Source organism: Solea solea, chromosome 13 (genome assembly GCF_958295425.1).
Source record: "Solea solea chromosome 13, fSolSol10.1, whole genome shotgun sequence".
Lineage (NCBI taxonomy): Eukaryota > Metazoa > Chordata > Actinopteri > Pleuronectiformes > Soleidae > Solea > Solea solea.
In genome coordinates, this window is record NC_081146.1 from 6,209,234 (window position 1) to 6,230,337 (window position 21,104).

The following is a 21,104-nucleotide window of genomic DNA, read 5'->3' on the forward strand; positions in this document are numbered from 1 at the left end:
AATCCACATTCTACAATCATATTTGGATCACGACCAAAATCAAATCACTTTTCCTTTGGGCCAACGTACATCTCCAGCAAATGTCACAGAGAAACAGACAAGGACAAAACGTAACCTCCTAAAAACTCCTTTCACGATCAGAATATGAATCCACATATTGAGTTAAAAACTGTTACCTGATGTGATCTGTGCGCCAGTTCCTCTCATATCTCACCATGTGTTTCCTAAATGTCTCACTTTTGCCATTATTAAAAGCAACACACTGTAACTCTGCACCACATCATTACGGCCAGACCACTTGTGGTGTGTTCAAGAGCAGCAGTGGTCAGTGGGAACAAACCACAGACCTGTGATCACAAAGGCAGTGGAGCCGGTCTGGACTGAAATGAAACAGGAGATCGTGAGAGGCACAAGTTACAAACAATTTTAATGATGGTTATGAGAGGAAAGTGAAACAACTCGGAGCAAACCGAGCTGCTGTTTGATCATTCTTGATTTTTCTTCTTTTTTTTTTCCTTTGAAGATATTTTTGGGCATTTTTTTGCCTTTATTTGTCAGCACAGATAATAGTGACACAAGCTGGACTCTAACTGGGGGAAACTGCTGCAGAAGACCTCAGCCTGAGGGGCGTCTGCTCCGCCTGGTGAGTGCCTCCATTCTTAACTCTTCATCATATGTGAGGTGACGTTGAATTACATTGTTTTATTTTTTTTTTTTGTTTGAAAATCTAGTAAAATGCGGCTTATTCTATTTAAATTGCTCCATGTCAACATGAGCAGTAGGGCACTTACAGAGTATCAGTCAATCAATCAGACTTTATTTATATCCATCCATCCATCCATCCATCCTCTACTGCTTTATCCTCCACATGAGGGTCACAGGGGGCGCTGGTGCCAGTCCATCACAGGGCCACATAGAGACAAACAACCATCCACTCTCACACTCACACCTACAGTCAATTTAGAGTGTCTAATTTGCCTAATCCCCAAATCTGCATGTTTTTGGACTGTAGGAGGAAACCGGACAACCCGGAAAATACCCCCACACACACACAGGGAGAACATGCCAATGAAATAACATCAAGTAAAAGTACAGTATCATTGATTAACAGAGTACATCAAAGTGTGATTAAGGGTCAGAATTAAAAGTACAAACTAAAACAGACAACACAGTAGCTTGCAAAGCACCGGTAATTAGACGTAGGACTTGTAGCATCATGTGAAACACGAGCCATCAAACGACCACGAAACACAATGGCACATGCAGGTCAGACAAGAGAAATCAGTGCTACTGTACAACAGCGGGCAGCTCCCACACTGTGAATGAGCCCACTGCGCGGCAACCTCCACAAAGAAACCTACAGAACAGCAGCGCGAGAAACAATCACACACACACACACACACACACACACACACACACAGCCATGCCGATATGAGGAGAAATCCGACAAAGCAACCGATGATGGTGATTATGACACATAGCTATGCCACCCACAGCAGTGCCTGTGCGAGGGCAGAACACATCAAACTGAGCAAGTGTAACACATGCTCTGTGTCAGTCCTCCTCCCCTGCACTGGCATGTAATGTATGACACATAACTGAACCACCTACAGGCCTGCTGTCTCCATGCCCAGCTGAGGAAGGGGAGGACGCAGGAGGAGGGGGTTAGTGAGGGGACTGGGTCCAAGGAGATGGATCCTGGTGGGATTTGCCACTTGTTTTGCGTAAATTGCATGTTTATGACACTTCTTCGGAGGCGGGCGCCTGCCAGATGTCCTCTGCGACTGCGTCCGGTGACCTGCCAAGCGTGAACTTGTGTTTGAAGCGAGGTCCCGGGGAGACGTGTGGTTGCAGGGTTATCTGAACCGGGCTCAGCGTTATTCTCCGTATGCGGTGAATGTATGGTATCAGGTGGGCGTGGGGTTTTTCTGTGGCTGGTGGCCAAACATCTCCGGGTGATCTAGTCTGAAGTGGGGATGAATGACCCTGACTTAGCTCCGCGTGAGAATGACTAATTGGGGATGAGCGAGAAGGGAGACGCTGAGGCTGTTACTGGATCTGACCTAGACCTCTTCTACACATACTGTACATGCCTCACACACACACACACACACACACACAAACAAAGTGCGGGACTGATCCAGAAACCAAATCTAATTTTGGACTTGCTGTGACACATATGGAGGAGAGAGAGACGTGGATATTTTTACTGTACAGGAATGAACGGTGAGGAAACTTAGATAGACCACACATTGGCTCGTGGACTGTATGTAACAGTATCTAACTGGCATTTGTGATAAAGGATAATAGAGGGTCAGGTAAAAGGATCTTCAAACATCTGCTTTAACTGTGGCCCGTTTGGCACGTCCAGCTAAAAGTACATCATTCAGACAGTTTCCGTCCTTTTAGTTTTTAGCTGTTAAATCCTAAATCCCTGCATTAAAAACGTTCATTTTTCCTCATGTTTCTTGCTGACGTTTGCCTGCAGGTAATGTGTTTGACCCCATGCCTGAAAACAAAGCATATGAGGGTGAAAAGCATGAACCAAAACAACGAAACCCACAAATCAAAGAGCTGAAAGCTGCTGAAACTCACTGTGTTTGCCGAGCAGAGTAAAAGAGGGCATGTCTGTCTGTTTTAATGTAAAGTATATACTGTATACGTTCAGTGTGAGAGTGGGTGGTTGTTTGTCTCTATATGTGTCTCTGTGATGGACTGGCGAACTGTCCAGGGTGTACCCGCCTATCGCCTGTACCCGCCTGTCAGCTGAGATTGGCACAGCTCCCCCTGTGACCCTCATGTGGAGGATAAAGCTGTAGAAGGTGGATGGATATATATATATATACACACTTTCCCTCCTCCTGTCACTATATGATAGTGACTGTGAAAGCAACAGCTGACAGGGATAATAAGCCCTGGCAAAAGTTTTGGCCTCCACTGAGTGCTTTAAGGTATAATATATGACATTTCTGCATTAATGTCTAAAAAATAGTACATTTTGTTGAGAAGTGTACTAACATGAGCCAAATGTTTCTAACACTCTTTAAATCCATAAAAATCCATATTTCGTATCGCAGACGTCATGTTTGCACAAGTGCACTTTGCATTACCGTCATTACGTGACGGTTTGTGCTATCGGAAAAGATTTCGAATCGATTTCTCAAAGTCAAAGCCAACATGTTATTACGGTAACTCGTGCTAGAGTTGGAGAAACACCTGTACATAGTTCAAATAAATGTTATTTTAAATTTGTTTTATGCTCTTTCAATTTCAAATTAACATTTTGTGGATTTCCTTCATTTTTAAATTGTAACACTAGTTTAACATGCAGTAAATTGTAAATAACTGCCAGATATTGACTGTTATTTTGAAAAAAATTGGCAAAAGCACTTTTTTTTTTCCAGACGGATGTTAAAGGGTTAATTTCTGGGGGAGGAAGTAAAACACTGGAGGAAGTAAGATGGATGTAGTAGTGAGACTGAGTATGTATTTAAATCAAAGATAACACACGTGATGTATATTAGCAATGGGGCAGCATGCACTTTGGTCACTGAAGGGTGAGAGCGAGTAAGGAAGGAAAGAGGAAGCTCTGCACCGTGCCAATAGGAAGTTTGTTCCTCAGTGAGATAGAGGAGACTGTGTCAGCATACACTGTGCTCGATATAGCGGCTGTCACACTGTCAGGCATACCTCGCTCTCCTTTCCAGCCTGACACTTGCTTTACTTAACACCGCTCCTGCCTTGCTCACGTTCTTCCACACCCCCGTCCCCTCCTCCCTCCGTCTTAACAGGTTACATTTTTCCTCTCCCGACGAGTCGCCCTCCAGGGCCCTGTCCATCAATGTCATGTCCCCGGAGATAAATGAACTGATCTCCTTTTCCTTTGCTCTTTCTCGTCTTCCCTCTCCCCTCACTCTTTGTATACTGTATTACAGACTTGACACCCTGCCAGACGTTGGTTTAATATAACACACATTCTCCGTGTCTTCCACCCGCTCTCACATTACCCTCTCTTTCCCACCACCCAGCTTTCATACGGGCACTGGCCGCTTGCTTTTTCCATACTTTACCCACCGCAAAAAGAGCTTTTTGTTCTTGAATAGCTCCCTCATTGCCATGGTAATCCAACAGAAAGAGAGTGTGGTTTTTCTGTCAAGGGCCTTGTGGATGAAAATAGTAAGTCACGATGGTTTCTTTAAGTGGCCCTGAATGTAAGAAATCAGTCAGTGGAAACTTGGAGTTGGCATAAAAAAGTTACACGCTTATATTTGTGCAATTATTCTGTGAATCAGTGTCATACAGCTCGACGCCAGTAACACGTTTATCACATGTGCCTTCTTCAAGTTCTTCCAGGTGGACTTATCACTGTCTTTCCATTGATCTCCCTCCTCCTCCTCCTCCTCCTCCTCTTCCTCCTCCAATGTCACCCTCCTCCACCACCTCACCACTCGCTGTGGTAATCCCATTACTCATGTGCGAATACCAGCTGGGGAAGAGAGACGGGTATGAAGGGAGGGAGAATGTGGACAGAGGATAACTGTGTGGAGGCCTCGGGTCACAACTTGACGGTTGGACATCCTAGACATTTATTCAAACTGTTGTTGAGGAAACGAGAGGAAAATAGTGACGGACGCTGCAAGTGTGAATAGCGTTTAAAGACGGGCCTCTCGTGACATTCTGAAGGGTGAGGAGGAAGACAGACAGACAGGGGGACAGAGAGAGGGACAGGGGGAGACAGAGGGAGGGATATCTGGCTGTGTCTCTTGACGGTTGGACTGGCAAGCTTGAAAATAAACAAGCTCTTTGATGACAAAGAACCCATTGACTCCCTTATTCCCTCTCTCTCCCACTCCTTATTCTCCACAGCTTTGCACTCTTTCCCTCTCTGCCTGTGCTTTTTCGCTCTTGCCATTTCTAAGGGGTGACGTTGGAGGGTGAATGTTGTGTGTGTGTGTGTGTGTGTGTGTGTGTGTGTGTGTGTGGTGGGGGAGGCATTAACCGCCACCCTGCTGCACTTGTTGTCCTCCTCAGCTGCTGGCTTTTTCTTTCATCCGGTCTTCTCTCCCGCTCAGTGTCTCTCGATCTCGAGTCCTGTCTCCCCTTCAACTTTTATTGTTGCACTAGATGTTGCCCCCCCCCCCCCCCCCCCCCCAAGGTTCACCATGAAGCTGAACAAGACTTTGACATTGGAGGCGATTAATACACTTCTTTCTCGAGAAACTCAAATAATTGTAGTGGTTAGATAAAATGGGTGTAGGAAAGAAGAGGAAAGCCTAAGAAGGAGCGACGACAGAGGGGAGCGATAGAAGAATGAATCATTACTTACCCGAGATGTAAATATTACATCTCTGCTGGTTTGTTTAACGCCCTGTCCAGGAAGAAGTCTTGGCCTGGCTTCCACTGAGGTTCTGCATGTACATGCATGGCATATGTGTGTACGCGTGGGTGTGCGTGCGCGTGTGTGTGTGCGTGTGTGTGTCTGTGTTCGTCTCCCTCTGGTGGCACTGGTTAGTGGGCTACCACACCCATTGTCCACGGTAATTACACTGAGTCGAGCCATCTGTGTCATGGAGAAACAGAGTAGAAGAAACGTGTGTGTGTGTGTGTATTAGTGCTGACTACATGGCAGGCTTTGCAGTTACACTATAAAAACAACTCTTCTTTTTTTTCTTTTCTTTTTTAACCCTCTTGAGCTCAAGTGCACTAACTTGTTTTTACACTTGTAAGCGTCTGACACAAGCCTCAGTGGCATCGTCCACCCTGACTTGTGATGACACATCACTTTGTGGATGTAAGATGCAGCAGGGAGATGAGGATGAGGATGGGGGTGGGTTAATGGTTGAAATCTATAGGCAAAAAATATCTGGGGATGTTCACACCCACACGCACACACACACCCTACTGTGAGCATTCACGCACGCACAAACACTCCAGTGACAAAATCTCCACTCTCCCTTTCATTCTCTCCGTCTTTCTCTGTGAAGCGTCTGTCTGTCACTCTGATTAGGAACGGACAGAATCACATAAAGCACAGAATGGATGAAAAAGGGCGGGATGGGCGATAGAGGGAGTTGCGGATGATGTGGAACCAATAGGACAAGGCTGCTCTGTGATGCTTTACCCATTGTCAAGCACATCGTCAAGTTCTCTTCCCATATAATAGCCACATGCATGTGACTATTTTTGAATAAATACTAATGTAAAAGTCTTGGTGCAGGTGCAGGCATTCGTGTTACATCAGAGCATATATATATATATATCCTACTTTTTACTGTTTGTTTAAAATCTTTAATCATGAATATTGCAGAGGACAAGTTTCAAATGATCCAAAAATAACAGTAACAAGGACCTTGTGAAAGTGTAAGACACTGTGGTCACGTTATGATGCACCCGTGGAAATCATCTATCCATAATACTCCCGTTCTTTAAAGACGTACGCTTACCTTTTTTGCCGTTTTAGTCGTGTGTTGTTGTTTTTGGTTTTTTTTTTGTAAATGGGCTGTTTAAATTCTTTTCATCACAACATCAACCTTGATATTGTGTCTGAAAGAAAAAAGCTCAGAAAAGAGAAAGTGAGTGAGTGATGAGTGTGAAGGAGGGAAAGAGACACAGGCATGGAGAGGTGGCAGAGGATGGCGCTGGAGGTGGAACAGAGGAGGTGTGAGAGTGAGGGAGGGCAGTGGACGGACGGTCGTGAGGACAACTGGGCGGAGAGAGAAAAAAGACGACTGAATAGTGAAGGACAGTGTGGGAGCAAAGTAAAGATTGAATGGGGGAGAGAAAACTGGAGAGGTAGATGAACAGCAAGAGCGAGGCAGGAGGAGGAGGAGGAGGAGGAGGAGGAAGAGAAGGTGGAGGACATGGGTGGGCAAGAGGGAGGGAGTTGAGTGGAGCACAGTGTTTATCAGTGCTCAGAATGTACTGTGCTGTAGATTTGTCTGTAAATGTCATCTCCTGTGCTTGACTTACAATAGACGCACACACACACACACAGAAAAATGAAAGAGGAGAAGCCATTTTGTCTACCCTGCACTTAATTGCTAAATCACTCTTATTTTTCCGTCAGGTTCCTGCCCTTCTAGAGCTTGTCCTCCCTTTGATTTCTTCTCTTTGTGTCATCTCCTTCTCTCTCTGTGAAGAGCCTGGGGGATGATGGAGAGCTCTTCACCGCAACCAGGAATATACACATGTGAAAATTGAGAAATGATAGCTACGTATGAGGTGGATGTATGTCAAAACCCCGGGAAACGCACCAGAGGCGGCGACAAACACAGAGAAGGTGAAGTCAGAGTGCAGCGCTCTTGCGCTCAGCTGATTGCCCTGTTGTCAACCTGTGGGTCAAACTATAAACCTGCTGCTCTTTCCAGATGTTTTCCTGCTGTGGTGGAGAAGACAGGACAGGATAGCAGTTTACTGGGCCTTCTTTTGGTCCAGGTTCTTATCAGCTGGAGCAGAGTGGGTTTCCTGAGGGTGTCAAAGAATGGCCAGTGATGGGAGGGAGAATCCTGTTAGTAAATCAGGCCACATGGACATTGCTGCTGTCAGGAGACTTTGTTTACTTAGCTTTACAGCCACTCTCTTATCCTGTTGACAAGGCGGCACAGTGGTGTGTATCGGCTCAAAAAAGGCACAACAACACACACAAACAAGGCCTTCATCCTCTCTGCAACAGGTGCTAGTCTGCAAAGAAGGCAAAAGAAGGAGATGCACTTCACCTCCCACCAGTGACGCCTCACCCACCCACTCCCTCACACCTCACACATTGATCACAGATGACAGATTCATATCAGTGGCACATGAGGAAGCAGGCCAGTGTCTTTGAAGTGACAGGAAACAAGTCTGAACATGTCATGTGACATGACCGGATGAACAGTGAGGCAGCTGATGTGTGTGTGTGTGTGTGTGTGGGGCCAGATGAAGTTGACTGGCTTCACATTAAAACAGGAGGAAAAGGGAGTTATTGTTAAATGACAGGATGCAGGTTCATATTCAAATTTACCACAAGAGTTTCTTTAATGTATTGTTTTCTGTCTTGAAGCGCTTGTTTCTTTGACAACCCACGGATTTCAGTAGAAATTCAAATAAGGCTTAAATAAGTTGTGGCTTCTGTGGCTGCACCAAAAAAAACAAAAAACAGTGATAAAGTGTAGGTGAATAAACTTTTACTGTCCTGGCACTTTTAATATTTTCAGATTTGAGGCAAGGTGTAAATTTTACCTGAATACAATAACAGAGGTCACATCCTTTGGGTTTACCTGGGGGTTCAGAGTTTAAAGGTCCAATATGTAATTCTTGCTGGCATGTCAGACCAATGACCAATGTCGCTTTTCCAATACATGGTCCCAGCTCGCCTCGGTACGGCTTTCTTGCATTTCCATTAGCAATAGTACCTGGTACCTGGTAGTTTTTTAGTACCTGCTCTGGCGAGGTTCCAGGCGAGCTAAGCTGATACTATGCACGACATCGTAAGACTTCCGTGCACTGATTTGTCAGAGTGTCATCACAGGAAGAGGCATGAGCACGACGTCCGACACGAGAATCAAACCGAACAATACTGAACTGTAAATCAGTTAAAACTACTTAAAAATCATCAAAACTGGGGTTAATCTCAAACCTTTAGCAAGGAGATGTCTAAAATCTCAACATTTAACAGAGGAGTCTGGTGTATTTAGCGACAGCCCTGCTGAAAGCTGGCGATCTTAGCGGCGAGCCGCATCACAAGCCCTGCCGCTGTATTTCAGTTCAGTGACTGTGTCATAGAGGAAGTACTGAACAAATCTTTTTAATGAACTAACTCACTACATCGAAAATAACTGCTTTACAAGTCGCTAGTCACTAGTTTGATCCCGCATACGTTGAGGAGGCGGAGCCAGCTGAGGCGGTACTATGCAGTGGAAAAGCATCACAAACCAAAAGTGACTGTAACAGCCAATGCCCGTAAGCTCCTGTTCTTATTCTAGCCAGTCACCAATGAAAGCAGTCATTCAATATATGCATTAAGTTAGTGATGTAACCCTGGTCCTATGTCTCTCCTTGTCTCAAGCAAAGGACAAACTCTCTTTGGAAGGACATGCAGCGAGTCACCTTCAGCTGGACGTTCTGAACTACTTTCTGCCATCTTAAATAGGAATGGCTTTGAGTCTGTGATCCATCACACAGGCTCATGTTCTGATCTGAAGACAAAGACGTACAATGTCACAAACGTTAAAAACTGCATGGCAACAGTTGTGAGTGGTGATTATTATCCAAGACCAAATGGAATGTGAAATCGCTCACATGTTCGGAAACAATCATCAAATCTCATCCTTGTACCTTGAAAATAAAAATATAGCACCACACTTTACATACAGACAAAAGGAAAAAATATATATTTTACTATTTCTTGTTCCCTTAAAAAGAATTGCTTTGTTTAAACTCACAAGTTAATTTATTGTTTAAACCTATAGCAACTAACAGTTACATTAAACACTCGAGAAACTAACATACAGTTACATACTATTTCAATATATTAGGTTATACTGTGTTTCATCCAACTATTTAAGCAACTATGTTATATTATCCATTCAAGAAAATGTACTCTCCTTTTCTCTATTTGTGTATACATTCATGTATACAGTGAATATACACAATCAACAGGTGCTATTTATGAACGAATCTGCTCATATGTGCACATCTTTGACATTCTAGACAAGAGACCTATTCAATGAAAAGTTTCTTGAAGTTGTACTTTTATTATTTTTAATCAACTTTCTTTCCCGCCATCACTCCAGAGGAATGACGCACAGTGTGTTACCTGACAGTACCGACTTTGAGTTTCCTGTTTCCCCTGTAAATCGCTAAGTGACGCTCTCATGTTCAATTTGCCACTTTAATAAGAGTAATTATCAGAACATGGAGGGGTCTCTTCAGAGCCATAACCGCTGACTGACGTCTGCTCTCTCTCGCGCCTCGGATGTGATGTCACCACGGCAGCGCGCGGTGGCGGTCTCCGGGGCAACGCCGCGTGCTTGCTGCATTGACGCCAACCCGGGGCCCGGGCTCGTGGTGAGTGGGCGTGACTCACCACGTTAGCCCTCCCTCCCGCTCTCTCTCTCCCGTCAGTGTGGGCGGGCCACGCAGAGGGGAGAGCGAGCGAAACACGACACCCCGAGGACGGAGAGAGAGAGAGGCGAGGGGGGGAGGAGAGTAAGAGAGAGAGAGAGAGACACAGGGTGAGAGAGTGGCACTGAGTGGTGTGAGAATGACTAAAAAAACTCTGTAAAGAAAGAGAGAGGTTCCTCTCTGCTACGCTAACTTCTGTCAAAGTAGTAAGGAAACGTCGCGGCGGAGAGATGTTGTCATACAGCGACCAGGATGCAGTGGAGACGGAGTAAAGAAAAAGAGCCAGCGGACAGTTAGCAGAAGAACTTGTTGGAGGAGCGAAGAGAGAAAGGCTCGTCGGCTTTCTTGAGTCGGGACGGCTCTCTGTCTGTGTGTGTGTGTGTGTGTGTGCGCGTGTGTGTCGGGCTTTTTTTTCCGCCGCAACTTGAGCAGCTTTCGCCGCTGCCAACTGCGGGACGAGAGGCGAGGAGCACACCGCGAGGTCCTGACCGCCTCAGTCCAGTGGAAAGTGTGCCATTCGCTCGGTCCGGCTCGATTCGGTTTGCGGAGGGAGAAGCGGAACGAGAGTGCGCCGCGGCTTTGGAAGAAAGAAAGAAAGACAGACGTTGTAGCAGCAGTTAAAAAAGTTAGCCGTGTGCCTTCAGCCAGTTTTCCACACCGGGAACTAGAGGCGAAGAAGAAGAAGAAGGAGCAGAGGCCGAAAAGACTGACTTTTTCTTCCCACCGGCAACTTCGGGGAATTCACCCACTTGAGTGAACTTTAGCCGCTCGCTGTCTTTGCTAAGTGAGCTAAAGCGGAGAGAATGAAAACACCTGGAGATACCGGTGAGTTACTGTGTGCATTTGTACCCACCATTGTGTTGTTTACTTGCTGTGGTTGTTGTTGTCGTCTGCAGACCCGACAGTATAATTACTCTGGTGATGAAATAACAAAGCCAGATAAGTATCAGGACTGTTATGAATTGTTCTCGGGATCAGTGTGATCCGTCATTGTTTAAATCTGGTGCAGGTGGTGTACTGTACTCCGGTTGAAGAGGAAGTGGTTGAACTACTGTACAGTTGTTACAGCGACATCCTCAGTGTGTCACCCTGACAACCTCATTTCACCATCCAGCACCTTTCAGAGAAGTGACTGAAAATCCTAGAAGCACTGCTGACAGAGACATCAACTGCTGTCTGTTCTCGGTGTCTCATGGCACTCGACTTATTCTTTTTCTTGTTCCAAATATCAGAGATCACCCTACAGCTGTATAGTTATCCTGAAGGAAAGTTGGTCGATAAGGAGGCACCAAAACACATCAATCAATGCACATAAAAAACTGGGGGGACAAAAAGCAGATAAATAACTTCCTACCACAAACAACTTGAAACTGAAATGCACATTCGCAACAGGTAAATATATGTGTGTATGTGTATATATATATATATATATATATATATATATATATATGTATATGTATGTATGTATGTATGTGTATATATATATATATATATATATATATATATATATATATATATATACATACATATGTATATATATATATATACATACATAAATATACACACAATGAGTTTGAATGAATTTGGCAGTCTGTTTGTGTTCTGTTGCTGGTGTTGGTGGAGCTGAGCTGATTGGCTCTGGCCAGGTATACATAGATCATCAACCTAAAATTAACTCAGTAATTGAGTGTAAGTTTGTCAGGTACTTGGCCTGTCAGCATATTGAAGTGAGGGAGGAGGAGGAGAGGGGGTGGTGGGGCTTTCCAGTCATCAGCTGAAGTCTGTGTGTGTGTGTGTGTGTGTTTATCTAATTCCTGAAATGCTTGCATAAGTTGAATCTTGCTCTTCTCTGTTACAGACAGTTTACATTTTCTTTCGAAAGGAGGAAGTGGAAGTACCTCCGTTTGTGCCAACTATGCACTTTAATATTTCTGATTGTCAGTAACATGACAAAAGAACATCATTATTTTATTTAAGACATAGCTGTTCATAGCTAAAGTCATGTGTTACTGGTGTTTAATGGAGTATAAAATGTCAAGGGTTTTATGGAGCCCAGGAAGAATAACTGCCACGGTGCCGTAGCTAATCGGGATGTTAATAATCTAAAATAGACAAGAGCTGAAATGAAAGGTGAATTTTGAATGTTGGTTATTAATTTCATGTCATCTTTATGCCTTTATTCACGCAATTCATTCTCTGTAAAGAGAAAGTTGCAGATTTATTTTGTCACGTCTCATTTGCAAAATTAAATAAACAAGACAAGGCCATTAAAGATGTTATCTTAAACCCAACCAAAGTTTGTGATTAAGCGACTAAATTGTTATTCAAAGTGGAAGATTAATAATGAAAGTAACTGCCCTGTAGCAGACTTTAAGCACAAGAGACCTATTGGAAACCATCTGAAAGTTTACAACAGTCATTTATTGTCTTTGGCCCTCTGTGTAACACATATTTAATAAGTTGTATTTCCTGCGGGAGCAATGTGATGACTTTCCAAGTAGCTACTGGTAAGCATTTGGCATAGGGCCATTTGTGTGTGTGTGTGTGTGTGTGTGTTTTGAGTGTGTGTGAATGTGATGGACAATCTTTGTGGGACAACCTTTTCCATTTGGGATGGACCCCTCCCCTCCCCCACCCTGTCCCCTCCCGACTCTTGCTGCACCCAGCCTCAGCCCCTCAGCCCTCCACATTCCTGTGCACACACACCCACTTCTCTGCAGCAGCAGCAGCAGCAGCAGCAGCCCCGAGCAGACTGTCATGACATCACACTGCATCCCACCACAAGTAGCCCTTTTATTACACTGAACTCTGTGTTTGTGTGGTTGCAGATAGCTTAAGTCCTTCTGGGAAGGTTACTAAAAATTGATTGCGCTCAGCTTATGGGTTTGATGTATGCATTGGTGTGTGTTTGTGTCGCAGGCCAGCTGTGTTTGTAATGTTTCCAATACAGATGTAAAAAGGACATTAACTTGTCTGACTTGCCTGTGGTTCTCTCGTGTGTGGTTCTGTGGACTTGACAAGTGTTATTCAGCCCTTTCTCTCCACCACGAGTACGGATTGATCTTGTGATTAAGATGTTATGTAAAACTGTTGATGGTGCAAACCTAATGTAACAGTCTCAACAAACAAGAACCACATTAGTTTATATTGTGATAAATCAGTTAAAGAGTGTGGATTATGAAAAAGTCTCTAAAAATTCATATTGTTTTTGTAGGTATCAAAAACAAATATTTTCAGCTCTGAATTAATTCTCTCTTGTCACGCTTTCCAAAAATTATGTTTGAAAACATTTTTAATGACCTGTATCCATTAGAATAAATTTGACTAAATACATTTGACAGCCCTATTCATAGTTTATTAATCTTTTCACCAGTGCCATTACATGTCTTTCTCAGAGGCATGATCATGTAACACTACACTAAATAGTTGTTAGGAGGAGGAAAAAAGGTCGATTTATTGACCTGGATAATCCATGGTGCTCTTCTCATCTGTCTCATAGCCTGCCGTTGCTGTGTTTCCAATCTGAACACAAGTTTTAACCCTTAACCTATGTAGATCCCATCATGAAGAGTGAACATCTTTGTGCTGGGTATGTATAGGATAAAAAAAATGTAATCATCCCTCACCAGGATATTTGGCGATGTAGGATTATGTCCCATACGTTAAGCTGCCGCCTGTGTGTTCTTACCTCTTCTTTCTCATCACTGGACACTTCCTTTGGACTCCTGTTTTCCACAGCCACTTCATTAGCCTGAATAGATGATAGGATTTCTGCTGAGATGGAGAACTGATGTGATGAAGCAGGAAATGGTGGGGCTTTATAGCTGCATCTGTTCATGTTGTTGTTGTTGGCGGCCGGTCAGTGTTGGTTTTGCGGTGTTGGAAAGAATCCAATTTATCATGTGTTTATGTCTAATAACTGCTCCTTACTTACCTGGTCTTGTTTAGTGTTTGATGGGTCTGTCAGATTGTGTGGAGGTGTGTGCCGCGCTTTATCGTCTTATTTTCCTCCAAATGGCAACACAATTTACCTGAAGACCTGAAACGAGTGATTGAGACCGTTAACTCCTCAGGAAATTGTTTACGGATGTTATAGTAGAAGCTCTTTACCCATAGTCATTCAATTCAAACTAACTCCTTTTTCAACCAGCGGAGTCACCCTGTAGTGGCTATTCATTAAATTTGAGTTGTCCTATTTCAGCAAATGTGCACTTTTTTATATACAGTCTTTAGTCGGAGGCAAAGCATTCTGCAGGTTGTGTTAGTCAGCACTGTGGACAGAGAACTAGTGGCTCTTACACAGTTGTATATCCTTCCCTACATGTACCTCAAAGACTGCTAATGATTGATTAAGCACACACACACACACACACACACACACATTCACACACAAATGCTCCTCTCTGGCTTTTGTATTTCACCCACTTTCCTCCATCCCTCCCCAAGGGATACAATTTTTCTTCCACCACCTCTGTCATTCTTGTTTCTATCTGTGACGGGATAAGGACTGGTGTGTGTCTTTGTGTGATGGAATTGCATAGTGGGACCCCCGGCTCAGGAGTGGCCATTGTGTGTGTGTGTGTGTGTGTGTGTGGAGTGTGGGACAATGGTGGGAGTGGGGCAGGCCCTGGGGCTGATTGTGTGTGGACTTGTGGGGCCAGGGACCTCTCATTGTACTCATAATGGTGCGGAGTAGCTCATAGTTTGATGGTGCTTTTGACAAGTGAAGAGACTGCACTTGTGTGAGTGTGTGTATGTGTGAGTGTGTGTATGTGTGTGCTTGCACAGCCTTTTTTCATCAGTCACTCAACTACATAGTTAAATGATAGTTGTTTTTTTTCTTTGTGCTGTTTGCTTCTTCCCCAGAGTGATTGACATGCTATATTGACCTGTTTTACCATTTATTCTACATACACACACACACACACACACACACACGTAGTCCTGCCCTATGATGTGGCAGGGCAAGAGACAAAGGGGTGGCCTGTGGGCAAGTAATTGAAAAGGAACATTTCACCTTTTCCCTGTGAGAGTTTATGTGCAATTGCAGGCATATGCTTTTCAATCTCCACACACAACCGCTGTGATGATAAGCGCAGCGATTACACTTATCTGTGAAAACTCCCTCGCAGTGCTGACCACAGCAAAACCACTACCTCCCATTATCCCAATGCAGTTTTATAGCCCACTTTATGGAATGCTACCCTGCTGTGATCAGGCTCAGCCAACATGCTCGAAACAGGTGATGTTCCATGACAGAACAGGTCATCTTCCTTTTGAAAAATACTGGATTATTCTCAGGTGCCAAGAATAGATTGCTGATGTGAATTATATTTAGGAATACTCTTCCTAAATACACTTGATATTTACACAGTGGCAACACTTATGAGACTGGTCTTATAACCAGGGTTACTGCAGATCTTATATCTTATATTAATATGTCCTAAATCAATCTTTCAAAAGTCTCTCAAAAAAATCCTGGTGTAATTGAAAATCTTAAAATAATTGATATAGTTTTTAAATAAACCAAATGCCATTTGCAGTAACTTTACACAGATCAGGATAGGGGGAACCAACAGAACAGTCGCATGTTTCTGTCCGGACGCACAGAGCAGATGCTCGCTGCACATAAAAGTGCATGTGAGAGGCATTTTATCCTTGAAGAAATGAGGAAGTTTAAATTCAACCAAAATGGTCTATTCATCCAAGATTTCACTGCATGGCTGAAACTAATGCCTGCCAGTGTGTACTAGGCACAGTGTAATAAAAAGGCAACCTTCAGGTTTGTGTCTGTATTTTGAAATTGGTCTTAAATTTCGTTCCAAGTGGCATTTAAAAAGCCTTGAATTAAACTTGCCTTAAGCTACAGGAACCATATATAACATATATTGCTCTTCATAAAGTTTTTGAAATGGCCGTCTTTAAAGCTAAGGTGACAAATGACTTCTGGTAAAGGGGGCCCTCACTTGTGGAAATGTCTGTATTTAGCCAGGAATGTGACCAAAGGGGACAATGTGCTCAGCCAGTTGACACTAATAGACCTCCCCTCCATTAGTCCTGTGCCGCCCTTGACCAGGGAGATGGCAGCCAACAAGGCAGCGTTACCCTTGGCGGTCTGGATGTCTCTCACCACTGTCCCACGCTGCTTGTGGCCGTTCACCTCCTCCCCCAGAGACACACACATTAACCTCCCATCTGACCATTGTGTCATATAGATTATCGGCCTCTCTGACCTGTGTGATCAGCAGCGTGGCTGTGGGGTTTGACACTAAAGAGCTCCATTTAAAAAGTCCTTTTTTTTTCTGCTGATAAAACAGCAGCACAACTAAACGTGCCCTCAGGCCGTGTGTGAGTGTCTGATGTGAGCTGGACCTAGTTTCACTGCAACGCCATTGGTTGTCGTCCCCACATGACCCCATATTGACTTTATTGGTTATTGGTCAGTGATGGTAATGAAGTGCTTCTGTGCATCTGGATGGGATGGACTGTTGATGGATAACTGTAACACTTTTAAAGGAATGTGTTTTTTTGCGAGTACTCATACACAGCATACACTTTCTCAAACACACACATGCACACACACACACACACACACTGCTGCTTTTTATTGGAATTCTTGGACCTCCCACATTCCTGCTTAGAAGGTTAATAGTTGCCGGCTGTGTTGCATTACACATGAGGGGAAAACACAACAGTCACTATCTCTGTGAGCCTTTCCTGAACTCACACACTCACTCACTTGGAAAGGAATGCATACATTTATGCAGACATTGAATACATTTTAGGACATTTTGGATTAGATGTATTAATGCATTAGTTTACTAATTGTTTCATCATTTTTAATTTAAGCCGGCACACAAACTCAACCATACACACACACACACATGCACCAAGGGTCTCTTTTCATATGGGTATCAAAATTCATGTTGAGAATGCAGTGGGGTGTGTTGGTGTGCTTGAACTGACCTGCACTGTTCAGCAGCTGTTTGTGTGCGCATGCATGTGTATTGTAATGTAATATAGGGAGTTTACAGAGCTACATTGTTGCAGAGGTGACTCCGATAGGGAGACACAGAATGGCAAGTTACTGTAAAATAATATCAAATGTGGATATGTGCGAGATAAGGTTTTCTGGCCGAGCAGCTGTGTGAAGGTATTACTTGTGAACAAAGTGTGTACGTCAGTGCTCGTGGGTGTGTGTATAAAAGCTTCTTGGTGACGACGGCGCCACTGAAACCGATCTGAGTCTGATGACACGCACGCGCGAGCACAAACTCACACTCACACGTGAAGATCAGGTAACTCTATACCTCTGATCCCTCCAGATGAGAGGTTTTATTTTGGATCCTCACAACACAATGTCCTGTCCTTTTAGTTTAGAGCCTGAAGTGTCACCTCTCTGCGGGGTGGTGTATAATCATGGTGTAAGCTGTCAGGAGCATGACAGCTCTTCTCACCCAGGCAGTCGGACATGAAGCTAACCTTTTTTTCTACGCCGCGTTCCGTATAAGTGGGCCACAACCACTCCACACCTGGCCTGGCCTGGCCTGGCCTCTTGTGCACACTCATACACAGAAACACACGTGCACGTACATACCAGGCAGTTTCTCGTAATCCTCTACTGATGCCGCTGCATCAGTGGTGACTCTTTTTGCAATTGGTAAGGCGCGGCCTTAGTGGTGTTGTAATGTATACTTCTAATCTTCTTAGATTGACCTCATTAATATTGGTCATGCTGTGGTTTTCTACAGTACACTGCATTGTACAGAATCAGCACACAGTGTGCCTGCTAATTATATAGAACAGAAGTTATCAAACCTCCTGTTAAGTGAGCTTTTTTCAACTCTAAACTAGGCAGACAGTGTGCACACCTGTTGCCTGCACTTGTGTGCATATCACAATTTGGTAATATTTCATTAAAAACACATGTTTTTTTTTCTCCACTAGCACATGTGGTTGTAAGACAAAAAAAGTATTCACTGTTTTTTGCAGAAATGTCAGCAGCAGCAAACTTAAATTTCAAACTTGCAAATATGTTCCTTTCACTATATTTACTGTACAGAAGAAGTCTCAAATAACTGCGTCTACACACTTACTTTAACTCAACAAGGTTGTGCATGTTTGTATTAGGGTCAAAGTGTGATAGAGCCTGGGCTGTCCCGCAGTCCCAGGCCCTTTGATTCAGGAGGTGGCGAGTGGAACTCCTAACCCCTCTCTAACCCCTTAAGTCCAGTGTAGTCAGCAGACACTCCCTGCAGAAACGCAGCAGTGTTTGAATAGTTCCTCTGGCTATTTTTATCTGGGAATCTGCCTCTGTGCTGGACTCAGGGAGCCGGGGTGGAGGGCAAATATCTAATCTAATTTCAGATGATGGGAAGTCACCAAAAGGACTTCTGTGCCACTTGCATTGTGTCGATATTCTGTGTCTGTGTCTCTGTGTGTGCGCGTGCGTGCGTGGCTGTGTAGTTGGCTGTCGGGTATTGAAATGCTGTCTGGCGCCAAGTTAAACTTCTTCTCTTGTCACCCTCCTCCCCCTCACCCCTCTCTCCCTTCCCCCATTCCTCCCTCTTTTTCCTCTCTTCCCTCTTTCTCTCTCTTGTCTTTCCTCCACCCCATGTAAGGAATGCATGGTCTTGTTTGCAGTTTTCTTTTCAACCAGTCTTTCCTCTTCCTCTGCCCGTCAGCCTTTCACTTTCCAAGCTCTCTCTCAGACTTTACCTCCTTTCTCTCTCTCCCTACATGCTCAGACCTGTTCTGTTTTGTAGGTCAGAGCACATTTTGAACTTTGAGCTGTATCATCATAGCCCGTGTGCATGTGAATGAGAAAGTTGTGTGCATTTTAAAAGCTTGTGCTTAGGATGGGAATGTAGTGTCAGTTGTAAAAAGTGTGTTTTATGGCAATAGGCCACCCCAAATTAAAGAAAAAGATAGTTTCTTCTGTAGGGTAAGTAATCTTTAAAAAAGGAAAATCTTTTCTTTATCTAAGCAAAGACAGCTTTAGTATTAGAGTTAATCTACATCGATGTTAGTGAAAAATAATCAAGTATTGGTACATAGGCTGATATTCCTTATATTACTTATATCATATTACTTTTTAATATTGTTTTCCTAATTCCAGATTTGTGTCTTGGTCATTAATTTCTGTCTTGCTCCATGACCTCCATCCTCAGATAATTTAGTCAAAATCCATTCTTTTACTTTTTGAGTTATCCTGCTCACAAACTACCGCCTTGGTTGAGATAATTATGGGGTCATTTCCAAAAACTAGTCAGTATTGTGTGTATGTGTATTTACAGACAGCACACCACATAATTGTAACCAAATGACACCCTGTCCAGTTGGACTATCAGTAGCAAGCTGTGGTTGTGTGTGAGAGAAGGAGATAAGTGGAAAGAGGACATCCTCTGCCTTTTATTAGCTGTGACTGCTCGATCTAATTTTGTCCTTCTGGACAACCGCATATATGAGCACGGTCTTTTATACTTGAGATTTAAAAACACAAAACAGTGTCTCGGTCTAAATTAAATCAAGCTACCTCTTGTTTGAGTCACAGGTCCACTGCTGAATGCTGCTTTTTAGCTCAACGTCTGACCCAGATGAAGGCGCCCTATGAAGTTTGTTTGTAGGTGGTTGAGATGGTGTTTTCATTTAGAATGGACTATTGTGTGTCTGTGCACTCACACACGCGCACACACACATATGCACATGTCCCAGTAGGGGAGTAAAACCTTTTTAATCATCGATTGACCCACCCATCTCACCATCTTCTCCTCCCTCTCACTAACATTTCTGTGTCACCAATCCATGGACTAATACCCCAGTGGCAGCTCCTCTTCCATTAGCCTCCTCATCTTCTTTCCTACTCTCTTCCCTCATCTCTCCTGCTTCATGTCACCCTACCATATCTGTTTCACTGGACACCCTGATTTGCCAGCCAGCCTGACTCACTGATAAAATAAAAACCCTGGCTGAGCTGAAATAATCTAGAAAAACATCAGTTACCTTCAAAAATATATCAGTTAATAACAGTGGATATGGTAATGATAGTTCACCGCTGTAGCCCTAGAACATAAAATATGAACTAAATATCAGGCAAGACCAGTATGAAGTGTGGTCTTCTTCCAAGATGTTTGGTCATATGCAGAATAAAGTCCAGTGATTACACTCAGCAGGGCAAAAGTCTCACCCCTTTTTTGCCCACTGGCCATCTGCCATCTTCCAAAAGACTTCTTTCCTTCAGGAGACTGGTTTTTTTTCTCTGGCTTTCGAGGTGTGTGTTTGTGTGTGTTTCTCTCCTCATGTATCCTTGTGTGCGTGTGCGTGTGCGTGTGTGTGTGTGCTGGCTCGAGAGAAACTGAATAATGCATTGGATCATTGGAAAGGTATTTATAGGAAAGTAGAATGATTAAAGTTTAATGACAAAGCCGGCCATCAGTGCTGCGCATCATATGGCATATCCTCCTCCAGACATGCACACGTGCACACACACACATACTTGAAAACAGTCTGGTATCATCATACATTTGTCCATAAGTGAGCCAGCCAGACTCGTATGTTGCACCACTCAGCACTCTTTTAGTGCCTTGACCTGATCATGTCCACTAGAATGAGATATTTGGTCATTTGCTGAAGTTTAAATTATTAACGTTACGGCGTTATATGTTGTCGAGGACCGAGACAGTGATTTGAGTAAGCACCTGTCCTCTTCACCTCAGTATGTATACATTTTACTGTGTTTACTTCCTCTTCTACTAATGCCCATTGAAAACAGTCCCGGCATACAGAAACTGTCTCAGAAAATCGTGTGGAGCGAACAGACTGTGCTTATGACTCTGCCCCGACCACACAGACATGCTCATGCACTAAAATTAGCTGCCAACCTTAATTTTTCCCACTCAAATAATCCTATAAAGTTGTGCAATGTATTGAACTGAACTGTCTGAATTAATGTTTCCCATGATTTAAAAAAAAAAAAAAAAAAAAATTCACCTTTATTTATACAT

General features: G+C 43.6%; 1 protein-coding gene across 1 annotated transcript in view; it reads left to right on the top strand.

Moving 5' to 3' along the window:
- The first annotated feature begins 10,164 nt into the window (after positions 1-10,164).
- Positions 10,165-21,104, top strand: part of erfl3 (Ets2 repressor factor like 3) — a 50,299-nt gene continuing 39,359 nt past the window's right edge. Inside the window, exon 1 of the mRNA XM_058647557.1 lies at positions 10,165-10,926. Coding sequence (XP_058503540.1) covers positions 10,905-10,926 — 22 coding nt within the window. The 5' untranslated portion in view covers positions 10,165-10,904. The remainder of the gene's footprint in view (positions 10,927-21,104) is intronic.